Source organism: Schistocerca piceifrons, chromosome 5, assembly GCF_021461385.2.
Source record: "Schistocerca piceifrons isolate TAMUIC-IGC-003096 chromosome 5, iqSchPice1.1, whole genome shotgun sequence".
NCBI lineage: Eukaryota > Metazoa > Arthropoda > Insecta > Orthoptera > Acrididae > Schistocerca > Schistocerca piceifrons.
Genome location: NC_060142.1, coordinates 334,798,521 through 334,825,834, shown reverse-complemented (window position 1 = coordinate 334,825,834; position 27,314 = coordinate 334,798,521). Strand labels below are relative to the sequence as shown.

At 38.4% G+C, this 27,314-nt stretch overlaps 1 protein-coding gene across 11 annotated transcripts in view; it reads right to left on the bottom strand.

Annotated features, from left to right (window-relative positions):
• LOC124799256 (cap-specific mRNA (nucleoside-2'-O-)-methyltransferase 2) overlaps positions 1–27,314 on the bottom strand; it is a 327,660-nt gene that overhangs the window by 112,732 nt on the left and 187,614 nt on the right. For all 11 annotated transcript variants that reach the window (XM_047262805.1, XM_047262803.1, XM_047262814.1 and 8 more), the window contains 2 exons: positions 26,670–26,828; positions 11,162–11,332 (listed from right to left, as the gene is read on the bottom strand). In XM_047262805.1, coding sequence (XP_047118761.1) covers positions 11,162–11,332; positions 26,670–26,828 — 330 coding nt within the window. The remainder of the gene's footprint in view (positions 1–11,161; positions 11,333–26,669; positions 26,829–27,314) is intronic.

The following is a 27,314-nucleotide window of genomic DNA, read 5'->3' as shown; positions in this document are numbered from 1 at the left end:
GCAATACAAATCTGCACAAGCAGCAGCAGAAGAAAATGAAAAACTTAAAACTATTCCTGTTGTAGATACACTAAACATGTACATTCAGCATTACATCTTCAGTCCTCAAACAACAGGTTCTGGCAGACAGATGCACAAATCCAGTCGTCACTTGGTAGTTAATAACAGAAACTTTGTTTTTCAGCTGGAATATACTGACATAAGTCAATTATTTCTTTCTTCTTGTCACTGGTAAAAGTTTATCATACAAGATAGGAAAAACTGAAATGTTAGTTGGTGGTAGATCTCTTTCTCAGTACATCTCAAATTCTTTGAAATGCTTTGACAACCCCATGGTTGGAGGATGCTGTAACATTTTCTTCCCGTTAGTGTATCTGGATCACCAGATAAAATTCGTGGTTGCACATACTCAGTTATTTTAAATGAGTTTCTATGCAACCTGTGGTCCAGTGCAGTTAGGTCCCTGAAATACTCTGGTTCCATCTTGCAGACAAGGAATCCATTATCCTGGTCATTGGCAATGACTGAAACCCAATCATCTGGGTGATAAACATGAAAGAATATTTTATTCCCCTCTTTAAGTCCAAAATTCCTAACAGTGGGTGGGGAACACTGCCCTGTAATGAGGAAATTCTGGTCCACAGCAGTGAAATATTTACAAATTACCATATTTTGGAAACGGGAAATCATTCACAACCTGTTCTGTCCAATGGAACAAACAGACCACATTATGAGATGTGTTCAATAAATAATGCAAGAATTATTTCTTCATGGCCAATTTTGGTTTCAAAATTTGTAATTCTGTTTGCGATACTCTCAAATATTCTCATGTCATTTCATATGCTCCCAGTAATTCCCGATAGATTGCAGCACTATAAGCAGTTTCAAAAATGTGTCCTCCCTACCAAAAAGTCCTCAAATCTAGTCATAAATTTCACTTGATATCCCTTATGATCATACTTTTGACAATAAACATAGGAGTAGTACAGGGTCAAATGCTTCTTGGTAATCAAGAAATACTGCATCTACCTGACTTCCTTGATTCAAAGCTTTCAGTATGTCATGTGAGAGAAGTGTGAGTTGGGTTTCACATGATCGATGTTTCCGAAATCAATGGTGACTGGCATTGAGGAGGTCATTCTGTTCAAGATACCTCATTATGTTTAGCTTAGAATATGTTCTAAGATTCCACAGCACAACGATGTCAAGGATATTGGATGGTAGTATTGTGGATCACTTCTATTACCCTTCTTGTAGAAAGATGTGACCTATGCTTTTTTCCAAGAACTGGACACGGTCTAAGATAGATCATAGTTAGAAGCGGGGTTAATTCAGCCTCAAATTCATTACAGAATCTGATAGAGATTCCATCAGGCCTTTGAGCTCTCTTCAATTTTAATGATTTCAGATGTTTCTCAATCCCACTGAAACTAATATTTATTTCATTCATATTTTCAGAGGTACAAGGATTAAATTGGGGCAATTCTCCAGCATTTTCCTATGTAAATGAATATTTGATAATGGAGTTAAGCTTTTCAGCTTTTGCTTTGCTACCCTCAATTTCAGTTCCTGTCTCATTTGCTAGGACTGGACACTAACTTTGGTGCCACTAACATCTTTTACGTATCTAGACTTTCTTTAGATTTTGTGAAAGGTCATTTGACAATATTCTGCTACGGTAGTCACTGAAGGCTTCACACAGTGCTTTCTTGACAGACAAACACATTTCATTCAATATCTCTCTATCTATAGCCCTACATTTTGTATTATATCTGTTGTGCAGTAATCTCTGTTTCTTTAGAGTGACTGTATACGATGGACAGTCCCTCCCTTTTTGAACTGTTCTACTGGATACATTTCTATTCAGTACATGGTCAACTATTCTTTTAAAATTGAGCCGTAGTGGCTCTACACCCTCCTGCACTGTGCTGAAAGTTTCAAGTTCCTCATTGAGGTATGATACTATTGATTTTTATCTACTTTACTGAACATATATATCTTTCTTATTGTTTTAGTTGTCCTTTGTACTTTGGTAATCACTGTTGGCACAACTGTGTCATGTTCACTGATACTAGTTTCAATGTGGACATCCTCACAAATCCAATATATTTTCATAACAAGTGGAGTTCCTAACTACTTGTTCTACTTTGTTTGCAGAGAAGGCATTTAGTAATGTTTCACAGGATGTCAAACCCATTAAAGGATGGACTCTGTGGGAAGTGTGCCATCAATGATGGGAAAGTTATTGATGTAGCAAGAACTTGGTTGAGATGCAGATCAGTTGAGCGGTATTATGATGGCATGCAGTCTACATATTAAGGTGGCATAAAGACATGGAACTGGATGGAGATTATGTTCATAGCTAACACTTGAGGAACAATATGGTGTATTTAAATCTTGAATGAAACCATTCCACTTTGAGAAAAAAAATACGTTGCATTACTCATTGAATGACCCTCATATCAGGTTCCGAACATCACCGTCACTAAGTAGATAGAAATGTGTAAGAACATACTTTGGAATACGTAAAGATATCTCTGTTGTACTTCACCTGGCCACTGAATGCTACCTGCACTGACCAATCTGGAGCCCTGTTTGGCTTCTGTTATCACAGTCCACAATTCAGAAACTACACAGAATGCTAATTAACTCATGAGAAAAAAAAACAGCATGTCACATACCCATCATATGCTATGCAAATTTCCTCCAATGTTTATGAACAAACTATATAGCAAAAAAATTTGATTCTCCCACTCTCAAAGCCTGATCTGTCAGGTTCATCTTGAATTGCCTATCAGTTTTGATATTAAGTAACATAATGCAAAAAATTCAATTACGAATTTAGCACTGTAAAATAGCAGTCACTATGTTCGGTTGTTAAAAATTGGGTCACACTCTGCTGCATACAAAATGTAGGTGACATATGAAAAGATACAGAGAGAATGAAATATTAAAACAGCCAATGTATCACAAAAAAGTCTGAGATTGAGAGAGAGTAGGTATTTTGAAGTTTTAGTCTGGGAAGTCTTCATGAATACTTTCAGTGTAGATAAAATTCGCCGAGAAAGCCTGCATTCTCATATACTGTCAGTGTTGATTCTTAACATAAAACACGATATTGATTTTGTATATCAATATTTTATTTATGTAATGTGTGCTAGGTTATGATTCTGCTGGTATTTTACAATTTCTGTTTGGGGTATCCATTGGGTTTTGTGCACAACTGAGGGTGTAGCAACTGATTGTCTGATCAGCACAGGTGTAGCAGACAGACCTCAACATCGCATATGGCTCCAAAGGATATTTAGAGCAGAAGCCTTCCTTGGATCAACATTAACAATGATGTATAAAAAGAATATCAATTGGATAATAAAGATAGTCAGTCATTTGACACGCATTACTTTGGAAAGGTTTATTGTATCAATGCATGTTAATAAACCAAACCTGTCCCTTTCAAATCTAGACTTTCTCAATTATGCTTAAACAATATATGAGGGTAATCCCAAAAGTAAGGTCTCCTATTTTTTTTTTTTTATAAGTTCATAGACCTGTTTATTTCTACAATGGTTTAAATCAGTTTACAGCTTGAACATTTAGCTATTTTTCCACATAATCACCATTTCTGTCGATGCATTGTGTAGCAGTTTTTGTAAGCCCATGTCATACCAGCTCGCCGCCATGCTGTTCAGAAAGTTATGAACCTCTTCTTTCACCTTGTTGTCGGAGCTGAATCACTTTCCAGCCAAATGTTCTTTTAACCTAGGGAACAGGTGATAGTCACTGGTTGCCAAGTCAGGACAATAGGGTGTGTGTGTGATTATGTTCCACTGAAACTGTTGCAGGAGAGCAACCATTTGCCGAGTGATGTGCGGGCGAATGTTATCATGGAGAATGAGTACGCCCTTGCTCAACATTCCTCTTCTCCGGTTCTGAATTGCCCGTTTGAGTTTTTTCAGAGTCTCACAGTACCTGTCAGCGTTAATTGTGGTCCGAGCGATTCAGTTCCGACGATGAGTTGAAAGAAGAGGTTCATTACTTTCTGAACAGCATGGCGGCGAGCTAGTATGACATGGGCATACAAAAACTGCCACAGCGTCTACAAAAATGCATTGACAGAAATGGTGATTATGTCAAAAAATAGCTAAATGTTCAAGCTGTAAACTGATGTAAACCATTGTAAAAATAAACAGGTCTATGTACCTATAAAAAAATAGGATACCTTAATTTTGGAATTACCCTCATATGTATAGTGGTGTTCTGAAGAATGAGGAGGATTTGAGTCCTGCAGAGTTAACTAAATTTATCCTGTGGAACCCTTGCAATAGAAAAATGAGATTCTGACAAATGACAGCATGCAAAGAGGACAGTATTTTGCCTTATGGTTAATATGTTGAACTTCCTTATCTACCACGATATACAAATAACAACAGACTTTTTTTTTAATAATGTAATTTTTTAAATACAAATAATAGCATATGAGACAAGAATTGCTGGGAAGTTTGCAACAGCAAAAATGAAGAAATTACACTTATTTTTATATCCAGCAGGTGCTTTTTCGTAAACTACTGACCTGTCTTGCCTTCAGCTGTTTCAGGTGTCTTAATCCACCATGGGTCACAACATACTTATTTTAGAAGCTCACTTTCATGTCAGATGCGAAATGGGATTTCAAAGCATGAATGTGCCGGATTGTATTGCTCTAATTGAACCCTTAGGCTCAAGTACTCATCGCAGTGAAAGTGACATGCAAACACAGGTACATGTAGACAAATGTACGATGGAAACCAATAATCTTAATCAAGAGGTAAGTAAAGGAAAGCTTTTCCAAGTCCTTCTTAGTGCATGAAGTTAATTGAGTTGATGCTCACTTACAAAGTATCTGCTGTAGGCTCGTTCATCCAAGGCTGATGTCATTCAGTGAACTCCAAACTCTAGCAGGTTTGGCATTTGAGGGCCTCTATAAAGGGCATTTGGAGTTGTTTGCTTGTAGATGACACATGACTGCACCACTTTTCACTTTCAATTCTCAATCAGTGAGCGTGAAATCAGTGGTTTCCTGATTCATGTGACCCCTTAATGGACTGACAAAAGAAGCTTGCAATGTTAAGTCTCTACTTTTGTTACAAGGCTAAAATATGCCGTCTACGATTATGTTTTTTCTTCTTTTTTTTTCCTGGCAACCCTTCATGATTGTCATTACATCTCTCTTACATACATATATACATACATAAATATATGACTTTTTTCCTTTTTACATTTAACCGTATATACACAGATTCTACCACTGATACAATAAATACATCCCTTTGACAGAAGTATCTTCATCTGCCATATGTGCATCCAGTGACTTTGGGGATGCACTTCTTGTGAGATTTTTTCATGAGCTAGGTCACCATTCATATGCAAATGGTTGTAACATTTCTCTTCTTTCCACATTCTACATTGCATACTGCATTTGAGACGTAAGCACCACTCCTCTGGTTATGAGGGTCATGGCTGTCAGCAACATAAACGGAAATGCGTGTTTTCCAATTGGATCTTGTTTCCACTGCTCTTTTATGTAATCCTAACTTATTTTCCATTTCATGCACATGCTACCCATCTGTCCTGTTTGCTACTGTTGCCAAGGTTAGGCTAATAAAGGCAAAGTGACCAGGGAGTCGGCCTGTCTCCGAGGACCAATCACAGTGTCACCCTCAGCTATACCTTTAGAATTCCTATACATATATCCCTCTTTAATCAATTTTAAGGTAGAGTTTAACCTATACTTCCTCCTTTATATTTCAGATCAAACAAATCTGATTTTACCACAACCTCACATCCAAAGTTAAATTAACTGCTTTAATCTCTTTGCATGTACTCTTATGAACTTATTATTCATTAACTGGAGTACTACATTTGATCCACGAGTCCTTACAACATGAAAAGCTCCTCTTCATGGGCTTGATAACTTCTTTGACTGCTTTCTTCTCACTTTCATTATGTAATAATCCCTAGTCTCCTGCTTTGAATTCCTTGGGGCTTTGAGTGTGATCATAATATTCCCTATTCTTCTCCGTACATTCCTTATTAAAACTCTTGGCATCTGATGCATCTACAGCATCCTTTCCATTATTTCTTTCATGTAATTCTCGTAGTTGTATTGTACTTTAGCTGGATACTGCAGTTGGTTCCCGTGAATGCTGCACATTCGGGTTGCTGCATATTTGGTAATTTTATAGTTTAAGGTCGCTGCACGACTTGGGAACCACATGGAGCCCACCATTCATAAGTCAGAAAGCTGTCTGATTCATATCTGATAAAAAAAAAAAAAAAAAAAAAAAAAAAAAAAAAAAAAAAAAAAAAAAAAAAAAAAAATCATTAACGCGAAATGTCATTTATAAATATCTGAGGTGGTTATGCAGCACATTCTTGAGGGAGAGGGAGAATTAAGATTTCTTTGATTTAGAAAAATCACTGAAGGTAAATCCTACATAGTTTCTTTGAAAGAGCATGGATAAATTCCTTCCCTTCTCTGAGCTTGTGTTCCATCTCACAAAAACTCATCATTGATCACTGATGGTATGTAAAACCCTAAAAGCCTCCTCTTCCTTTGATCCCCCCCTCCTCGCCACCATTTGTGAAGACTTTCAACCCTCTCCCTCTTTCTTTGTAAGCTAGAAGCATTAACAACAGTGGCGTGTTGCAGGGCGAGTCTTCCTTGTCTCAATAATCTTAATTTATCCAGACACAATATTCCATTGCAATATGGGGATCATTTCAGTGATAATGCTTTCTTTTGCCTTTTGGTTTATCTTGAGCTAAGAAGTGAATAGCAATTGGGAGTTATGATGAAAGTATTGTTGGTTTCCTTACAGAAACATCAAACTCCATATGTTCTGTTGACAGAGTATAATCTTAAATATCAGAGCCAAGTCAACATAGTCTGAAGGTTTCAGCCCAGTTTTCCTGGTCCTACATTGGTAGCTAAGCTGCCTGAGATCTAACTGTTTGTTTTCCTTACCTGACTGTGCAGAAAACATGGCAGTCTATCACTTATTGCTCCACTATGCATCTGCTAATGACCACTATTGACTTTACTGCAAATGTTACGTTGCAGGAGTACTGGCACATACAGGTGTTTGTTCTAGCTTCCTAAGAATAGGTCTGTGTTAAGATTACTTTAGTATCCATGATCTTTTTAGTCACACTGGTAAATTAAATTGCATGTACTGATAGTTTAATAACCTGTTAGGCGTTTTTGACACCAGCATAAGAATTCAGTATTTAATCATGTTTCCTAGACTTTCTTTCCTTTGGTGGATGTTGAGCATTTGCGATTCCAGACTGCAAAACTCCCACTGCAGTTTACATGTATAACAGAGATGAAGAAAACAGTGTTTCAAATTCATATGTGGCTTTGCCTTGAGTTACTTGACATTTCAAATTTATGGTAATTTGTGTCTAATATTGGCATTTAAAATACCTCATTGGGTAGGGTGCACAGAATCACACTTCAAACTGAGTTAAACCAATGTTAACATATTCTGTTATTACAGGTGTGTGAAGGTGAGTATAAATGGGGCTGTTCATTCATCTTTACCATTTACCATTACACTGAACTTCTTAGGACAGTAACACCTACTCCTTCCTATTAATTTTCTTAAGTCTTGGTTATCTACACCCATTAGGTCTGCATGAAAACATCCTCACAGAAATTCAGGATATTGTGGAATTATGTGTGTTCTGTATTCAACAAGATATGCTGCCATTTGTAACTGTGTTGTTTGCAGGCATGTAGATTTTTCTGTAAGAACTCTTCTGTTTCTAAGTCACTTTTCTATGAAGGTTGTTCAATAAACAATGGCCCAAACCTTTGTTCCTAAAAGTTAGAATTTGGTGACAATACCCATCACATCCTGTGGCATTACACCAGCACTGTTGGGACATTTATTGCCTGTTAGTTAAAGCTATTGTCCTGTGCCGGAAGGTATGTTTTCACTGTGTTAGTTAAGCTCTTATGACCTGTAAAGTGTGTCCCACACAGAGAATCTGTAAGTGACCCAAACAGATGGAAGTTCGAGGTCTGTACTATAGGTAGGATGAGGCAATGATGATGTCCAACACAATTTTGCGATGTGCTCCCAGGTTCTGAGATGTATGTGCAGGCATGCATTGCCGTGCTGGTGCAATATTTTTTTGCATTCTTGTTGGCAGACCAAACACATTGGAAATGGTTCTGAGTTTGTTCCGAGTCTTTAGACACACCATTGAAATAATAGTTGACTCATTTCACAACACATCCATGAGGATGACTCCATCACTATCCCAACAAAACTGTCACCATGAGCTTTCCAACAGAGGGAGCTGCCTTAAATTTCTTCTTTTTTTTGTGATGAGTGGTGTCATTCTAGTGACTGCAGTCCCCCCCCCCCCCCTCCAGCTCAAATAGACGCACCTAGGATTCGTCACCTGTAATGATCTATCACAGAGAAAGGACACACTACTGGCCTCACACTGTTCAGATGAAATGGATTTTCTTTGACTCACGAGGTCTGCTGTTAGTATTAGTGAAACTCATCTTCAGCACATCCTTGAATACCAAAGAGTCACTCAATCACTGCACACACATTTCCAATGCTCATCGATTGCTGTACAGCCAACTGTCGAGTTGTGAGGATTAGCACAAGTAATAGCATCTGTGTGATTCTCCATGTCGGGACCAGTGGTTGTGACAGGACGTCCAGAACATTACCGGTCACTGAGATCAGTTTCTGCACTTCTGATGTTATAACTCTCTTTACCTGTTGCTCAAAAGTACTCCTACCACACCATACAGTGCACACGAAAGTATATGGATATTCACCTGAATTTCTTTTTCTGCAACCATGAATCCAACTGCAGAATGTTGCTAGTAATGAGCGTCTTGCATAGGTGCCATTTAGACTGTTGACTATAGCTCTGTCGAAAATTTTGCACACTTGCAGAAGAAACAGCAAAACTGAAGCACTTGAAAGGACGTTTCCCTACTTATATTAATGGCTGTAAAAAAATTTGAAGCACATTATTCACTGAATCACCTCCATATCGTTTCTGTGTCATGGTGGCAAACACCATGGTAGGTGGAAACAAGATGGACACTTAAGTTGATTGCGATAAACACCATAAAGTCCATGACTGTGAGTAACGTGAGCTCGAAACAGTACTAGTTCCAAATCAAAGTAGATCCAGAAAAACAAGGGAACCACTGTATTCATGAATTAATGTAACAAAAGTTTCAAAGAAGCGATACAGCTGCCAATCAACACACCAGTTTATTTGCTGTAGTAGACCAATAATGATCCCCAAGGGATGCGTTTGACATGCCCTCCTGTATCACAGCAGCTAAAAGCAGAACCATTTGCCACACAAATAATAGTGACGCCACTCTCGAAGTTTGTCTCACCATCACTGGTGTGGCACGATTTTAGAGGTTCCTGCTACACAGCAAGAATATTAAATATAAAAAGGATCCTTTACAATGTTAAAATACAAGAAAAAAATTCTGGAACACTGTATAGGCTCAGTTTCAATTAACTAATTTTGTTACCACTTTCATTCTTGGAATGTTAGTTTGTGAGATAAGAACCATTGAAATATAACATGCAGCTAAGGGTGGCAGCAGAAATACTGGTGGACTAAGCCAGTCCCATATACTTCAGCAAGCCATTAAAACTGAGATGTGACAGAAGCCTAGAGATTCCCTCTAATGATTGGTTTGCCTTAACATCTGTGCCAATTCTCTGTAATATACAATGTTCCACCATGCTGCACATAGTGGTCATTGAAGCATGCACAACGCTTAAAGTTACAGAAAGCTGACAGGGTTCACTCAGCAGAGCATTGGGTTCGTCTAGAAGGTTCACAACCAAAACTGGAGTTGCTTGCCAATTCACGAGCCAAATGTGGTTTATTAGATGTAATAAACATGACAACCATTAAAATCAACTGACGTCAACTAACAGTCCTCAACCCCCCCACCCCTGGCCTATTAGATTGGATTGGATCTTGCAGAATACAAAATTGGTACGAATGCAACTGTAATGTTTGCAAGCATGTTACACAAGTAGTTACTTGTGGGATTCATTAATCTGACTCGCCATCCTCCAATTATTCACAATCTGATTATGCTTATAGCAGATCTCACACTTTTCTCGTTTTTTATTCCCTCATCACTCATTACTTTCTCTGTACCTATGAGTCTTTTATCACTGTCATGAAAATTTAGTATTTTCACTGATTTTGCAAAATGGAAACGTTACTTAAGTCCAATGGATTTTGCCTCTATATAATTTTGTATTTTATACTTGATTTGCAAAGGTTATCTTGAGGCAATCAAGTAAATGTGTAAGTGTGGCGTTACAAGTTCTCCATATGTAACTACTCTTACATTAATCAAACTGAATATAAAAAAAATTGTCATGAAGTCAAAACAGTTGATGTTTCAGAAGTTATTCCTACACAATGTGGAATAATTAATCTACCACTTGAACAGTCTATTTCTTCTTTTTCTTCTTCTTCTTCTTGAAAAGAGGATAATTTATGACACATACAAAATTAGGCATTTTTTACTTCCATATAGTAGAAAAACTTTATCTTTCATTGTACTATTGAATTACACTTACCTTTTGAACTCGAACCCTACTACAGCGTGTGAGTGTGAGTTATGTATGTGTGTGTGTGTGTGTGTGTGTGTGTGTGAGAGAGAGAGAGAGAGAGAGAGAGAGAGAGAGAGAGAGAGAGAGAGAGATGGACAGGGAGGGAGGGCAGGGGGGGAGAGGGCGCACTACATTCTCCTGAAGCAATAAATTACTTCACTGGCCTGTCTCAATGTTGTGATCATGTAAAGCTTGCACTCTCTCTGTCTTATTCTTTTCTTCTACCTATCTGTTGTATTCATCTGCATGTTGAGTGCTTCCTCTTACTCATACTACTCCTAAAATTCCACTCAATATTTTCTATTATTGTAATAAAGGATGAAATCAGTGTAATGGTAGTTCTCTTACACTTATCCATTGTTTATAATGGTATGCAAGCACATTTTTAATCACAAAGCTTGAAATGTTAAACTATGACTTCAAATAAATGAAGTAGTAACATGTAAAGTTGCTACTACAATGATAAGATTGGAAGAAATACTTACTGTAAGCCATTTTATATCTTCATCCTCAAAAGGCCACTTAATCTCTAGGTTCGTAACCTCATCTTGTAGCACCCTAAGCTGTTCAGAAGGGTCCAACTTTCGCTTTTTACATCGGTCATTAAATGATCCTTCTTCATTTTTTGGTCCAACATTCAGTGCTACTGTTTCCATCTGTGATAAAATGGAAAAGGAATATTACATTACATTTATCCAGAATTTCTTTACTTTCAAATATTAATAAATTGAGATAACATTATTACTTGCAACGTAGTTACCTGCATTCTTTGACCTGGTCCCCAGCATACACTTCTTCCCAAGCAAATAAAATCATTTGAAATGAAATATGTCTCTTACATGTTACACATACAAAGTAATTAGTATTTGTCTCTTGCGAAAAGCCTCCTTGCTTTTCTACACTGACTGACATGAATTAATACAATTTTGTACATTTGTCAAATATTTTAAAACATTATCTTTTGTTACAGTGAACAAAATAAGACTCCATTCACTGCAAGTTGCCCTGTATTATCCTCTGGGTTATAACTAAACATTTCTCGCAAATTAAAAATGTAAACTAAAATAGCTTTTAAGTTTTCAGAAAGAATGATAGACACTGAATGAATCTGTCACTCTAGAGCTAAATGGACAGTGTATTCAAGCTTCCTGGCATTGTATAATGTTGTACTATGCTGGGACTCAAATTTGGACCCTTGTCTTTCACAAGTAATGTAGGTTTGTGTATCACTCTGGCAAGCAGTTTTAATCAATCAGAAGTTTCAGTGGTACAGACAGCCCAACAAAAAGCACTAGAGCTCAATCTCTACCAGGATAATGAGTATGCCTAGGTCACAATGCAGGCATGTAATCTGATAAGGAAGTTATATATGAGACGCAGCTGATGCATGCAAACCAGTAGTTCACTTTCATCTGCAGAGAGGATGGGGATTCAGATGCCCACAATGTATCAAATAATGTAGGTGTCTGAGCTTACCAGTTTTGTGAAGAAAAGTGTATAAAAACATATTGAGTGTAACAGAGTTCAATAACAATGCCTAGAAAGGAAGAAGTGTTCTGAAGCATACTGAAAGAAATGAGAATGTCAGCAGATAACGTGCCTACATCCACATCAATATGACATCACTATCATACAATAATGTAACATATTTATTATTATTATTACTATTATTATTATTATTTATTTCTTTTCTTTTCTTTTCTCCCTTCTTCTTTTCTTTATGTATCTTCAAGAACTCCACTTTGAAGTAGTATACGTAAAAGGAAATCAAAACATAATAGCTGATGCTCTTTCCCAACTACTGCAAGGTTTAGAGGAATTCAATGGTCTTTTAGAGCAGGAAGGTGAAATAATAGCTATGTTGATGGAGGAAAAAACACTCTGACCATACTATGTCCACAGGTGTAAACATTTGGATCAATTACAGCAGGAAGACACACGCTGGAGTAAGGTAAGAACAAAACTTACACTTAACGGCAGTAAAAAATTAAAAAGGCTTTTTACTATTCACAAAGGTGTTCCGTTCCACACAAACTCTCCCGATCTAGAACAATGGTGCATGTGTTTGCCACAGGAATATGTGGATGATTTTATCTTATACACACCCACTACTTGGGGGCCATTATGGCACTGCAAAATGCACTAACAATATAGTTGAATATTGTTATTTCCCCAACCTTAGACAAAGAGTACTACAGGTGGTAAGAAAGTGTATTGTTTGCCAGAAAGCAAAACATTCTAACATCTCCAAACAGATAGAACTACATCCCATTGTAGCTAAGAAACCTCTAGAAAAGGTAACATTAGATATGGCTGAACCATATCCCAGAGGTAAAGGGGGAGTAAAATATTTAGTAGGTCTGTACGATATTTTCATTAAATACAAAAAACTATATGCTATACAGAAAGTTACAGTCAGTTCAATAATAAGACGAGTTAAAGAGGATTATTTTGCAAGAGAAGGGAAACAGTTTGTAGATTCCAAACGAATCAAACACATTTTAGTATCCAAATTTCATCCCGAAGCATTCCCCTTAGAAAGGGTGTTTAAGGAATTAAACAGGTTTGTGAGAACCTATATACCTCGTAAACATACTAAGTAGATTGAATATGTCACTCCTTTCCTACAAGTTGTTAACAACCTTCCCCATACATCAAATGCAGATGTTCAATTGCAAACAGATAGATGAATGGGAAAAACCTTAACCCAAGAAACCAATAACGGAATTATCACTGGATGATAAAATACGACAAGCAGTGATCAACCTTGAAACCTGGGCTAAATATACGAAAGGAATTTATGACAGAAAGCTGAAACGTACAACACAGATTTACATAGGACAAAAGGTGTTACTTAGAACACATCCCAAATCCCCAAAAAACTGGAAAACTGAACCGTAAGTGGCAATTACTATACACTGGACCACACATAATGTATGCTCCCTACCTGGAAGCATACTGATTGGCATACGCAAACCTGGGTAAAGACAAGGGCCTTTACCCTCACAAAGACTTGAGAACGTTTACATATTGAAGAAGAGGGTATGCAGCCATTTATACACCTCTACGTTGTATATATGTATAGTAATATTAAATTTAGGATGCTGGAAACTCAAGATTCCTGAATTTATGTTGTTAGTTGATAAGGAAAATTTTTGTTCAGGTTTTTTCTTATATGACAAATTTGTAAATTATAAGGTGAGTGTATGTAACAAGGAAGAATTTTTCTTTTATGTGTCTACAGGTGACGATACTTTGCACACAATGCTTCACCTTCCACATAGCCCCATGGTAAATGAATAAACAAACTTATGAAACACATGGTAGCGCGCATTACAATACACAACTCGCCGCGACGTTAGTAGTAACAGATAAATGCAGCGCATGCGCACTTGGGAGAAAGTTAATCAACAAACCGCAAGCACTTGCGTACCAGACAGATGCAGCTGAAAGTATTGGAGCACCCAAAACAAACAAACCCTATGACCTACGTCCTGCACTAGCACTTCTAGAGCCTATTGCATAAACTGGGACAAAGAAAATTAATGGAGAGTCTATACTACAACTACCACTATCTATTCAACACACACAAAAAAGGTTATGCTAAGGGATTATATACACGGAAAGGGAACCAGTTATGTTACTATTACATTGCATCTATATAGTTACAAATTGAAGTATTGAAAGTACACGCACTAATTACAATTAAGGGACCAAAAAGCCTTTGCTGCAGGTAAATAAGACAGTACAATATGAGTGGCAAACTGAATAAGAGGTCACATCATGTGTATGATACACTTTACCTTTCAGATTTACAAGGTAAGTAGAGGCGCACACATGATGTGAAATGAGTTTGTAATAGCACTACTGCACACTGAAATAAATTAATACACAATGGAATATATGAAAGAGCTGTTAGTGAACACTGAGCCACTGTACACTTGTCTATGAAGATTTAGTTTTAAGTTAGTATTAAGTTTTTCTTCCAGGGAACGATGTATCGACACACCCTAAAAGGTGAAGAAAGATAAATACTTGTCACGTTAGGTACCATATAAACATAAGAAAGGGCCGCACCACAAGTAAATATAGTTTGAAGTTTATGATATGTATGAATGTGATAGTGTGAAAATATGTGTAGAATAATACTGTTGCAGTACGTCGCATAACACGAGGCTGAACTAAGGTGGAGCACTACCAAATAATCAAGGAATGACATTACAATGACATGCAGACCTTTAGCTGATTACAGGCATTGATAAATATCAACGGGGACAGTTGAAAATGTATGCCCCAACTGGGACTCAAACCCAGGATCTCCTGTTTACATGGCAGATGCACTATCTGTCTGAGCCACCGAGGACACAGAGCTTAGTGTGACCGCAGGGACTAACCTCTGGCACACTCCCCGTAAGACCCACATTACCAACTTACTGTCCTGTACACACTCTACATTTGTAGTGCCCCTGCCCACTATACTCATTACTCGCGGCAGTCAATCTACTGAGTCCTGTAAGAGTTTGGGCATGAGTGCATCCACAATGAAGAAGATCATTGGCCAGTAGGCCATATCTATATGAAGATTGTATCTGTTCTTTTGGACGTGTCCAAAAGAACAGATACCATTGGTGATCTTGCAGCTCTTGAAGAAAGAAAGTACAATGAAATCCAGACCTTTAGTTGGGAATGTGGGTCTTACGGGGAGTGTGCCAGAGATCAGTCCCTAAAGTCGCACTATCGTCTGTGTCCTCGGTGGCTCAGACGGATAGTGCGTCTGCCGTGTAAGCAGGAGATCCTGGGTTTGAGTCCCAGTTGGGGCACACATTTTCAACTGTCCCCGTTGATATTTATCAAAGCGTGTAAGCAGCTACAGGTATGGATTTCATAGTAATTTCATTCTTCAAGAGCTGTAAGATCACCAATGGCATCTGTTCTTTCAGACGTGTCCGAAAGAACAGATACAATCTTCATATAAATAATCAAGGGGTCAAAACCTAATGCTGAACTTTTTTTGCATGTTTGTTACTTATATAAACACTATTTTACGCTCATTGTACATGACATATAGTACTGATGATGCAACTCTGTATACTCAACATATGAAATGGTTATCCTTTATACGATGAACATAACAAATAACTACTGAGAGCACTTTAAACACTGAATAAGTATTCAATATGATTGGTATCGTCAGGTTTGTATTGTGTTTATAAATAACAAACTATTTTGTTCTTGTGAACACAGTTAAGACCAGCAATGAGACATAACTCAGCACATAAATGCCTTTCTGTGAAATTTCCTCAACTCTGTAGTGTGTAGATCCTTCCTTGAGAATGCTAGAGAGGCGAGGCCACACGTAGTTATTTAAGCAGCATGTAGAATCTGTTGTAATGACTATTGCTTACTTCTTTAATTCTGTGAACTTGATAAATATGCTCCAACAAGAAGTCACAGTAAAATGAAATGAAATGTATGTCAGTTTATGCCATAAAGGAAAAACAAATCTATTGTTGTATGAATGTAATGTAATGAACATAGAATCAAAAGAGAGTAAAAAGTGTACTCATATAATTGGAATTGAACAATGTAATGAAATTATAATTTAACAAAATTTACTAAACAAAGTGACAATCAGACTGTAGGCAACGATAATGACACATCAGTAAATGAATAGGATAAGTTTATTTTTGTAGTTGTACTTTTTTTTGTTATGTGTATGCGGAAAGGACACTATAAAAACTTTGTGTAATGCAACAGTATGAGAGACGCTCAAAAACATATGAAACCTGCCTGCAAAGCGTTAAATGTGCGTGTGAGATATGTGGGTGTGCACTAGACGAACTAAAAAAATGACAATACTTTGTGTAACATGAATTTCCTGTAGTCAACAATGTCGTAAAAACATGAATTTTCTGTGCTCGACAACATAGTAAAAACATGAATTTTCAGTGCTCGACAACGTCATAGAAGCAGCAAGAAACTTACCTTGTCGGTGGATGTCAGATGTACAACTGGTATCCCCACTGAATAAGTATGTGCAACGAGGTGAAATACTTTCCTCGGGCCACTGATATGGGAACCAGTCATCGCCACATTGAAGATTTCACAAAACATCATGCCGCTGAACATGAGCTTCACGAATTTGTGCAGTGAAGACTATGTGGACACACAACACGAGCACTCTGACTTTGTATTAAACATGTGAAACTGAGCTAGAACGGTAATGGATGTCAAGCTGTACGCGCATGCTTCACAAGCTAAACACTGGGCAGGTACTGACTGACACCGAGCAGGAACGGTAATGGACATCGAGCTGTGCGCACATGCTTCGCAAGCTAAACACAGGGCAAATATTGAATGACAATAATGGTACTATGCGCTTACAGCAAGCACTTTGTTGGGAAGGAGAACTTATGTATGTATGTGTTAAGGGAGCTGACATGCCTATATGTACTGGTAACCATAGAGGACAACTCCAATGGTGGAAAAATAAAGGCTATGCCCATATGGCCAGGATTATCAACCCAGAAGAAGAGAAATAAACTCAGACATTGTGCACCTCTATACGACATCAGTGTACAATGAGGGGCAATTATAATGTAACATATTATTATTATTCTTATTATTATTATTTCTTTTCTTTTCTCCCTCATTCTTTTCTATCTATATATAGATAACACTGACATACAAAACAAAAGAGGTAAAGAGATGCTCTTCAATTTTTTTATTGCTTTAGATTCATCTGTCTGTGTCCATACGTGATAGCGGGTGGATGTATTATGTGCTCAGCCGAGTTAATATTGTTAAAAAGTCTGGTCATCTCAGTAAGTGATAGCGGGCAGACGTATGCGAGTTCTGCCAAGTTGATATTGTTAAAAAATATGTATTCCAATTGTACATTAAAAAGTGTTATCAAGATAGCACAGTTTATTCATATTTTCACGGCGATGATACCCGTCTGTTCATCTCTCCGCGACGCGCCGAGAATCCTGCATCAAGAGGATCGAAGCTAACAAGAAGAATTCGCGTGAGCACAGGAGGGGCAATTCGGAACCAGTATTGTTGTACCAATCTCCATGCACAATAGTGGTAACAAGAAAAGGATGTACCTTATAACCAAATGCAGATCATTCATCCTATGTTCTACCTCCATTTTTATTTTCTCCATCACATAGTGTACTTCACAAATTGTCAGTTCATTTTTCTCTGAGTTGAGTGCACCCTTCGAAAAAATGTCAGTTAAGTTCAAGGAAAACTGTAGATATAATTCCACTAAAATAAGTTGTTTTCCTGAACCAGACACATCTATCAAGTTGTTTTAATGAAGCTGGGGAAATCATCTACACTAGAAAAGTATTATATATCTGCAGGAAGATTTTTCAACAATCTTTTATGGCAGGCTTTAGGATTAACCACCTTTTAGGTGGTCTCAACAAAGACTCACATTCTACACCAACAAATTGAGAGAAATCTTTCAATTAAGATACCCTTTTAGCTTAATATGAGAAATAGTTGGAAAGTCTTAATAACTAACATTTCAATATCTATTGACATAGCATTCATACCAGATTTACAGCAATTACAGACTACATGTGCACAGCAATTTGATTTCACTATACCACGATTTTCCTTTTTTAAGTGAACGTAAACAGTTTTTCTCCTCATAGTATACATTTGTACTGTCTGCAGTAAAACTTGAAACCTGGGACAAATTCAACTCTGTGCTTTGAAATCCTTTTCAAGATCTGCTCAGACATTGCAGATGCAGATTCACCAGAGTCCAGAGTCCCCATAGAAATCTAGAATTCTGTGGGACATGCCTGGCCTGCCAGCACAGCAAATGAACTTACACAAATAGGATAACACTTTTGATTACCTTTGTTGGAAGTGTCAAACCACAGACCAAAAAACTTCTTATCCATCAACTTCTGAGTTAAATTATTGACACTATTTAGTCCAAAAACACCAGTAATTAATGCCTCACATTTTGTTTTACCACACATGATTTTATCTGCAATTGTAGAATCAGGGAATACCTGAGAAGATATTTTAACATTGCAGTAGAAGATATTTTTACAATGCAGTCAGTGCTGGCACAACTCAGATGATGTTTAACTGTGTGAAACACGAATGTAAGCTCAGATGTTATTATCTGAAAATGAATAAAGAAGCACTAATAATAGCATCTTTTTTAAACAGGTCTATTATTACCTTGAAAATTAGAAATGTTGAAATTAGCAAGCACCTACTACATTCCTTGTCTGCTTCAACAGAGTCCACTTTGTAGAGACTTTTCATCAGTGTGATTTGTACCAATGTTAAGCATCTGCATTTGTAGTTGACACTGTTAAAATGATGCCTAACATTAGTTACACCGTCTGTGAAATTGAAAATCATTCTCCAGCTTTTCCAACACATAACGTACACCTTGTTTTTTATACATTTCCTGGAATTGGCTGCAATTCTGGAAATTCTTTCTCCCAAACCGAACGATACACTTGCAGTCTTCTGTTCTGGTGTGTGCTGGTTTGAATATCTAATTTTATTTTCATGGGATTTGTCACAGTCCCAACAATTTTGAACACACTACTTCCACAAAGAAAAAAGTTCTAAAATGTAAAACATACGATGGCTTGTGATACAGTGTTGAACCTGCTCCTGAAATGAACAAAACAATGTGCCTTGTTGAATGGAGTGGAAGTACAGCCTGTTCACAAAAAGAAGAAAATTCTGAGGGGGTGGTGTGTTGGAAGAACAAGCCGCACTTCCGTCATGCAGTGCTAGTACTACACTTGCACTTACATACTGGTGTCAATTTATGCCCAAGAAGGGCTCCAATCAGAATTCATAGTTTCATACTGAATGAAGGTACTTTCTTGCTCCTAATGCCATATCGTGGACAATTTGAAGCTGAAAAGAGCCAGTAATAAAACTTACATTTTTGCAATAAAAAGAACACACCACAACAATCACTTCACAATGGCTGCAACGCAACATTGTGTGTTGGATCGCTGAGGTTTGCAGCGGTCAACACAACACACGAGCAGGCTGAAGTCGATCGACTTTTGCTGAGCCAGAACTAGGCAGGCCTCGTTCATCTCTTTGTGAACAGACTTCACACAATGCAGTTCTGCTTCTGACGTCATATCCGTCTCACCCTCATTCTCAACTGCCATCACATGCATGTCTTAGCATGAGAAATGTAATCTGCATCATACAATTTGGTACTGGAAGGTTAAAAAATATAAGTCATGTTAAAATTGGAACATTTGGCATATGGTTAAAGGTCTGCACCACACCCGGAACAAAACAGGAAAATTCCTTGTTGTTCTGGCTAAAATTGTACGTCTGACAACTCTACCTCCATGCCACCAGGAGGTCAGTTCATAGGTCCACCCAATGATAACAAGATTGCTCACTAAAGTATTGTCTCCTTAGGACACCTAGAAATAGCAGTTCAGACATGAACTGTTCCCACTGCCTAGGAAATCAACAAATGGAGGATATCAGAAGGGTCTTCTAGCAACTGAGAAATTTGATCACAATTCAGCAATTATTTTACCACAATTTCTGAGTATGCCTATTAGTTCCAAGTTGAAGAGACTCTCTTCACAAAGATCAGGAACACATCTTTTACACTGAAAGTAGTTCATTTATCCTGCATTCTCCCAAAAGTACACGATTTTAAACTGTGTATCATTAATTAAAATATCCCTCTTCTTATTGTTAGCTTCCACAGTACAAGTGTACAAACAATTCTCCAAGGGCAACTTTCCCCAATAAAATTAATTAAAGTACCAATTTTGTGAGTTAATATATCCCTCACCCTCAGTAAACTACAAAATAATGAGGAAACAGATATTATAATTTGGGTACGCTACTAGTTCTATTATTCAATATAATCGCAAAGGAGGCATAGGTTACTCAACACTGAGATAAAAGAAGATTGTACTGACACTGCACCATAAGGAAAATATTAAACTCAAAAAAATTATGCTAACAATTTGCAGAATTTTGCATTGCCTGTTATAACATTTTTTATCAATTTCCTAAAAGAATCATTCATCACCCATTATGATTCCTTCTGATTTTTTAAATGAAAAGCAAAATGCATTTACTCATCCCATTCTGTACACAAATACTACAAAGAATGTCAGCTCATGTGAGGTTTTTCAAATGTAAAGTTATTAGTGGTCTTCATATTTGGCATAATTTTATACTGTTGTAGTCATTCTGAATGACTGAAATACATTAACAAGTGAGACGCCATAATCTTCTCACTATCACAAGTCAAAATGTACTGAGCTACTATGACTTCACTACCAGAACTATGTCACTTCCACAATTTTTTGCCAAGAATACTTCTGGTTAGTTACTGTATGCAGTCTCCACAGCTGTATTTTTCTAAGTGTGTTATCCTCTAGGTTACGTTGAAAGGGATGAGTGTAGGTTAGGAAAGCATAAGCTCAAGGTCTTTCAACTATCTTTTATGGTGTTGTGCCACCACCACAGTGGAAGTGTGTCATTACTAGTGGTCACGTATTGGGGTTATTAGGCAGGTGATAAGGGCATAAAAGAGAAGTTGGACATTATTTAGTTATGACAGGTTTTTCTTCATTGTATGCACATTGCAACCAGATTTGAAAGATGGGTAGAACTTCAAAATCTGAGCTACAATGTTCACCTATTTTATGCACCTATCAGCAGCCCATTGTCTCACTAAGTGGCTTGTTCCATCCAACGCACTACACATATTCCACATAGGATTTTTCACTGCTGTTTCATGTTGTCCCCCCCCTGAATTGGCCTTCTTAATTAGTCCCTGTGAAATTGTGTTTCCTTCACATGTTTCTTCACTTTTGGCACATGAAGAAACCTCTAGTTCTGAAAACTTGTGAATTGTTGCTCATCTATGGTTGCTGTCACTTTGTAAGAATAAAATTTTTCGAAATCTGTGATGCAATGTCATATTAATGTTGAAGGCGTTTCCGATATACACATAACAAACTGTTTCTTCTCCTATTTGCTCCCATCTCTACAGTGAAGATGACTTGAATACAACTGAGATAAAACAGAAAGAATAATTAGAATGAATTTAATGTTTACAACAGTTTATTGCCTTTTCTTCTTTTTTTCTTCCTTTCAGTTGTATCTTGATACAAAGACAGATCTCATCCATATTTTTATCTAATTTCCTATAACACCTCAAAGCTACTCGCACACCACCTAGGGCACTACCTGTGCAACCATGTTGACAAAAATTCAAAGAATCATTAGAAAGGTTAGAATTCTACAAATATAGATCTTACTCATGCTCCATTAACCTTCCTGATTTAAAGAATTTTGTGAGACATGTAAATAGTGCTTAATTGTGCCAGATTATCCTGACAGCAAGCTAAACCTATGCCTGAATGCTTCTCAGTCTCAGAGCCTGGGATCAACACAAATAGTATTTGCCCTTTTATTTTCTACCAATACGCAATTTTCTTATATATTATTTATTCATCTCACTATATACAATTTTCAAACAATGGAAAATCCAGGGTGGAATAACAACAATATTGTGAAAGGGATAGTTGCTACACACCATAAAAGAGGAGATGCTGAGTTGCACATAGGCACAACAAAACGACTGTCAAACAAAGCTTTCAGCCAAACAGGTCTTCATCAGAACACACACACACACACACACACACACACACACAAAAGAACTCACACACACGATAACAGCCTCTGGCAGCCAAGGCCAACCCACGAATGGCAGCGCATGATGGGACAAGCAAATAGTTGGTGGAGGTAAGGAGAAGGCTGGAGTGGGAAGGGGGAGGGACAGCAGAGTAGGTGTGGGAGACGGTAAAGTGCTGCTTATGGGAGCAGACAGGGGCAAGGTGGGAAGACGATATGGCAGCTAGATGCAGTCAGGGGATTAGATGGAGAGTGGGGTTGGGAGGGGGAGGTGCAACAGAAAAGGGTAGAAGCAAAAAGACTGTGGGTGCATGGGTAGAAGAGAGAGCTGTGTAGTTCTGGATTGAGAAAAGGGAAGGAGACAGGCAGGTAGCAACAATGACTAATGAAGGTTGATGGCACGAGGGTTACGGGAACAACCGATATATCCAGAATGAGATTTTCACTCTGCAGAGGAGTGTGCACTGATATGAAACTTCCTGGCAGATTAAAACTGTGTGCCGGGCCGAGACTCGAACTCGGGACCTTTGCCTTTTGCAGGCAAGTGCTGTACCAACTGAGCTACCCAAGCACGACTCACGCCCTGTCCTCACAGCTTTACTTCTGCCAGTACCTTGTCTCCTACCTTCCAAACTGGAAACATCCCCAAGGCTGTGGCTAAGCCATGTCTCCGCAATATCCTTTCTTTCAGGAGTGCTAGTTCTGCATGGTTTGCAGGAGAGCTTCTGTAAAGTTTGGAAGGCAGGAGACAAGGTACTGGCAGAAGTAAAGCTGTGAGGTCGGGGTGTGAATCGTGCTTGGGTAGCTCAGTTGGTAGAGCACTTGTCCGCGAAAGGCAAAGGTCCCAAGTTTGAGTCTTGGCCCTGCACACAGTTTTAATCTGCCAGGAAGTTTCAACCGATATATTGTAGGGAGAGTTCCCATCTGCTCAGTTCAGAGAACTTGGATGTTGGTGGGAAGGATCCATATGGCACAGGCTATCAAACAGTCACTCCAAAACGTCATGTTGGGCAGTGAGGTTAGCAACTGGGTAGTCCAGCTGTTTCCCAGACACAGTTTGTCTGTGGCCCTTCATGCAAATAGAAAATTTGTTGGTTGTCATGACCACGTAGAATGTGGCACAGTGGTCACAGCTTAGCTTGTAGTTCACGTGACTGGTTTCAGAGGTAGCCCTACTTCTGATGGGATAGGTGATGCTTGTGACTGGACTGGAGCAGATTTTGGTGAGAGGGTATATGGGATAGGTTTTGAATCTAGGTCTATCACAGGCATGTGAGTCATGAGGCAAGGAGTTGGGAGCATGGGTTGAGTAGGGAAGTACAAGAATATTGTGTAGGTTCAGTGGGTGCCAAAATATCACTGTGAGAGGGGGAGGGGAGAGGATAGTGGGTAGGACATTCCTCATCTCAGAACATGACAAAAGGTAGTCAAAACCCTGGTGGAGAATGAGATTCAATTGCTCCTGTCCTGGGTGGTACTCAGTCACAAGGGGAATGCTCCTCTGTGGCCAGGTAGTGACACTTTGGGAGGTGGTGGGTGACTAGAGAGATAAGGCACGAGAGATCAGTGTTGTACAAGGTTGGGAGGATAATTATGATCTGTGAAGGCCTCAGTGAGACCCTTGATGCATTTTGAGAGGGACTGCTCATCACTACTGATGCAACGGCCACAGGTGGATAGGCTGTATGGAAGGGACTTTTTAGTACGGAATGGGTGGCAGCTGCCAAAGTGCAGGTATTCGACAGCTGCCACCCAATCCACATCAAGAAGTCCCTTCCATATAACACAGCCAAACTGTGGCTCTCACATCTATAATGACAAATAGTCCCTATCGAAATACATCAAGGGTCTCACTAAGGCCTTCATAGGCCATAATTATCCTCCCAACCTTGTACAAAAACAGATCTCACTTGCCTATCTCTCTTGTCACCTACTACCTTCCAAAGTCCCAACATCTGGTCACAGAGTAGCATTCCCCTCATGACTCAGTACTACCCAGGACTGGAGCAACTGAATCCCATTCTCCACCAGGGTTTCGACTACCTCTCATCGTGACTTAAGATGAGGAGTGTCCTAACCACTATCCTTCCCACTCCTCCCACAGTAGTATTCTGCCGCCCACCGAATCTACACACTATCCTTGTATGCCTCTACACAAGACCTACTCCAACCTCTTGCCTCAGGGCTCTCATATCCCTGCAGTAGACCTAGATGCAAGGCCTGCCCCATACATCCTCCCACTGCCTCCAGTCCAGTCATAGGCATCAACTCTCCCATCAAAGGCAGTCATGAGATCTACAAGCTAAGTCGCAACCACCGTCCCACATTCTATGTGGGCATGCAACCAATAAGCCATCTGTCCACATGAATGATCAGGGATTAACTTGTGGCCAAGAAATAGCTGGACTATCCAGTTGCTGAGCATGCTGCCCAACATGATGTTCCTCATTTCAATGTGTGCTTCACAGACTGTGCCATCTGGATCCATCCCACCAATGTCAGCTTTTCTGAATTGTGCCGAAGGGAACTCTCCCTGCAATATATTCTATGTTCCTGTAACCCTCCTGGCCTCAGTCTTTGTCACTCATTGTCCTTACACACCCGTCCCCTTCCCTGTTCCCATTCCTGCACTACACATATCTCTATTCCACCAACACACTCATAGTCTTTTTACTTCTCTCCTTTTCCACAGCTGCCCCCCTCCCCTCGCCCTCTGTCTAATCTCCCATCTGCACCTAGCTGCCATAGCCTCTCCCCACCTTGTCCTAGTATGCTCCCACGAGCAGCACTTTACTGTCCCCCACCCCTACCCTGCTATCCTTCCCCCCTCCCCACTCCAGCCTCTTCCTTACTCCCACCCACTTAGTTGCTTCTCCCATCATGCACTGCTGCTCACAGTCTGGCCTTGGCAGCCAGAGACTGTGTGTGTGTGTGTGTGTGTGTGTGTGTGTGTTCTGATGAACACCTGTTTGGCCGTAAGCTTTGTTTGACAGTCTATTTTGTGCCTACCTGCAACTCAGCATATCCACCATAAGGTGAGTAGCAACTATCCTTTTCCTAATATTGTTATTTGATTTGGTTTGTTGCAGAGTGATTACATCAAGATTTACAACAACAACTTTTTTAAAGAGAAATACAAAAAGTTTTACATTACTTTTATGTACATTACTACGATACACCTATAAAATGCTCACTTTTTCTATAAACTCTCTTGTTCAAACTGTGAAACAATAACCCACAAATTCTTCAATAGAATAGTAGCACTTTCCCCACTAGAAGAGCGAACAGCAATCTTGTCAATGAATAAAGCTCCTCATTTTATGTAAATTTTTAACATCCATTACTCCGGTATTTGAACATTTAGAGTTTTATTTTAAACAGTTTATTGTATGTTTGAAATTTATTCTGCGGCAAGTCCTGTAGTTCTGCTGGAAAAAAATTCATGTGTACGTTGCTTTTTATATAAGAAAATCAAAACCTCACATATGTACAGCAAAGGAATGGATAGGATTTTTAAATTTTTTAAGAGTGGATGACAAGACCACCTTTGTTTGGTGATACGCATATTCCAAACTATTTTCTTTCGAAATGCTAGGAGCCTTGTGACATTTGTTGGTTTCGTACTTGCATAACATATGTTTAATACATATTCATGCCTGTCTGAATCAATTTTTCAGTTTTCTACTTAATTGTCCCTCAGATTATCATCTGTAATCCACACCAATTTCAATTCTAATCGCTCCTGCAACCCCAAACAACGGTCAACAGGTGAGTCATTGCTATTCTATACAACAAAACTATCAATGGAGGGGGAAAATGATAAACAAAAAAAATTAAAAAGTAATTATCAATTAGCCATTTTGTGTTCTCTGATCATAAACTGACTGAAAACTGGTACATCAATAATGTGGTGACACAAACCAGTCTTCCATAAAGGTTCTGTTGTATCACATACTAACTTTAAGCTTCTTCATATTTGTGCATGCCTCATGAACTGCATTGCAGTTGCAATGTCATAATCTCCCACCTAATGCAAGAGTCCTAGGTCAAGTTAACAGTCCTGCACAGAGTTTTAATTTGTCAGAGCTTAATACTAGTGCACAATCTGCTGCAGACTGGGAAATTCATTCTGGACATGATCCTTAGATTGAAAATTATGGTTGCGCTTCAAGTTCCAGTCCAGGAAATTGTGTTAATCCAATATCAAATTTCATATCAGTGCACTTTTTCTGCAGCAGAGTGAAAGACTGGTTGTGAAAATGAATTTTTGACACCATTAACAGTAGTAAATAAAAGATATGATCTTACCAACTTATGCTTTCCAACAATATAGTCATCATCCTTTAATTTGGTCAACTTGCAGTGCTCAATATAGTGCTCTGTTACCATATCTCGTAGTTTCCAATTGAATTCAAAGGGCTGATCAATGCCTTCAAACACGGCTATGTTCCTTTCAATAACTGCCACCTAAAACATTTATCATTTGTAAACAATAAAAGAAATTATGTGACTGAATCACTGAAACAAGAAACCATCACACCAGCACAAAATAGAGGTGAGTTAGGAATAATCTTACATACGCACTTTTACTGGAGTATCTGTGCTAAATACATAACCTTAACCCATTGACTTATCAATACTTTTCCCCATAGTCAACCCTATAATTATTACTTAAATTTATGAAAATCAGAATATGTTTTCTGTTACACTTTCTCAAAATTATAATTTTTTTTGATAGGAATTCTTTATAAATCTACCCTTACTATTTGTTGAAGTGATGAGGAGTGAAGATAACACTGTTTAAGAAGGTTTTGTTGGTGTGGTATACCTGAAAAAATATAGGCATATGCAATGCTACTAAACATTTTTCAGTTTTCTTCCTTCTTGTTTAACACACTATTCAATTTCTGGAGGGTGTTTTCGTGATGGGACTGAGGGGATATATTTAACACA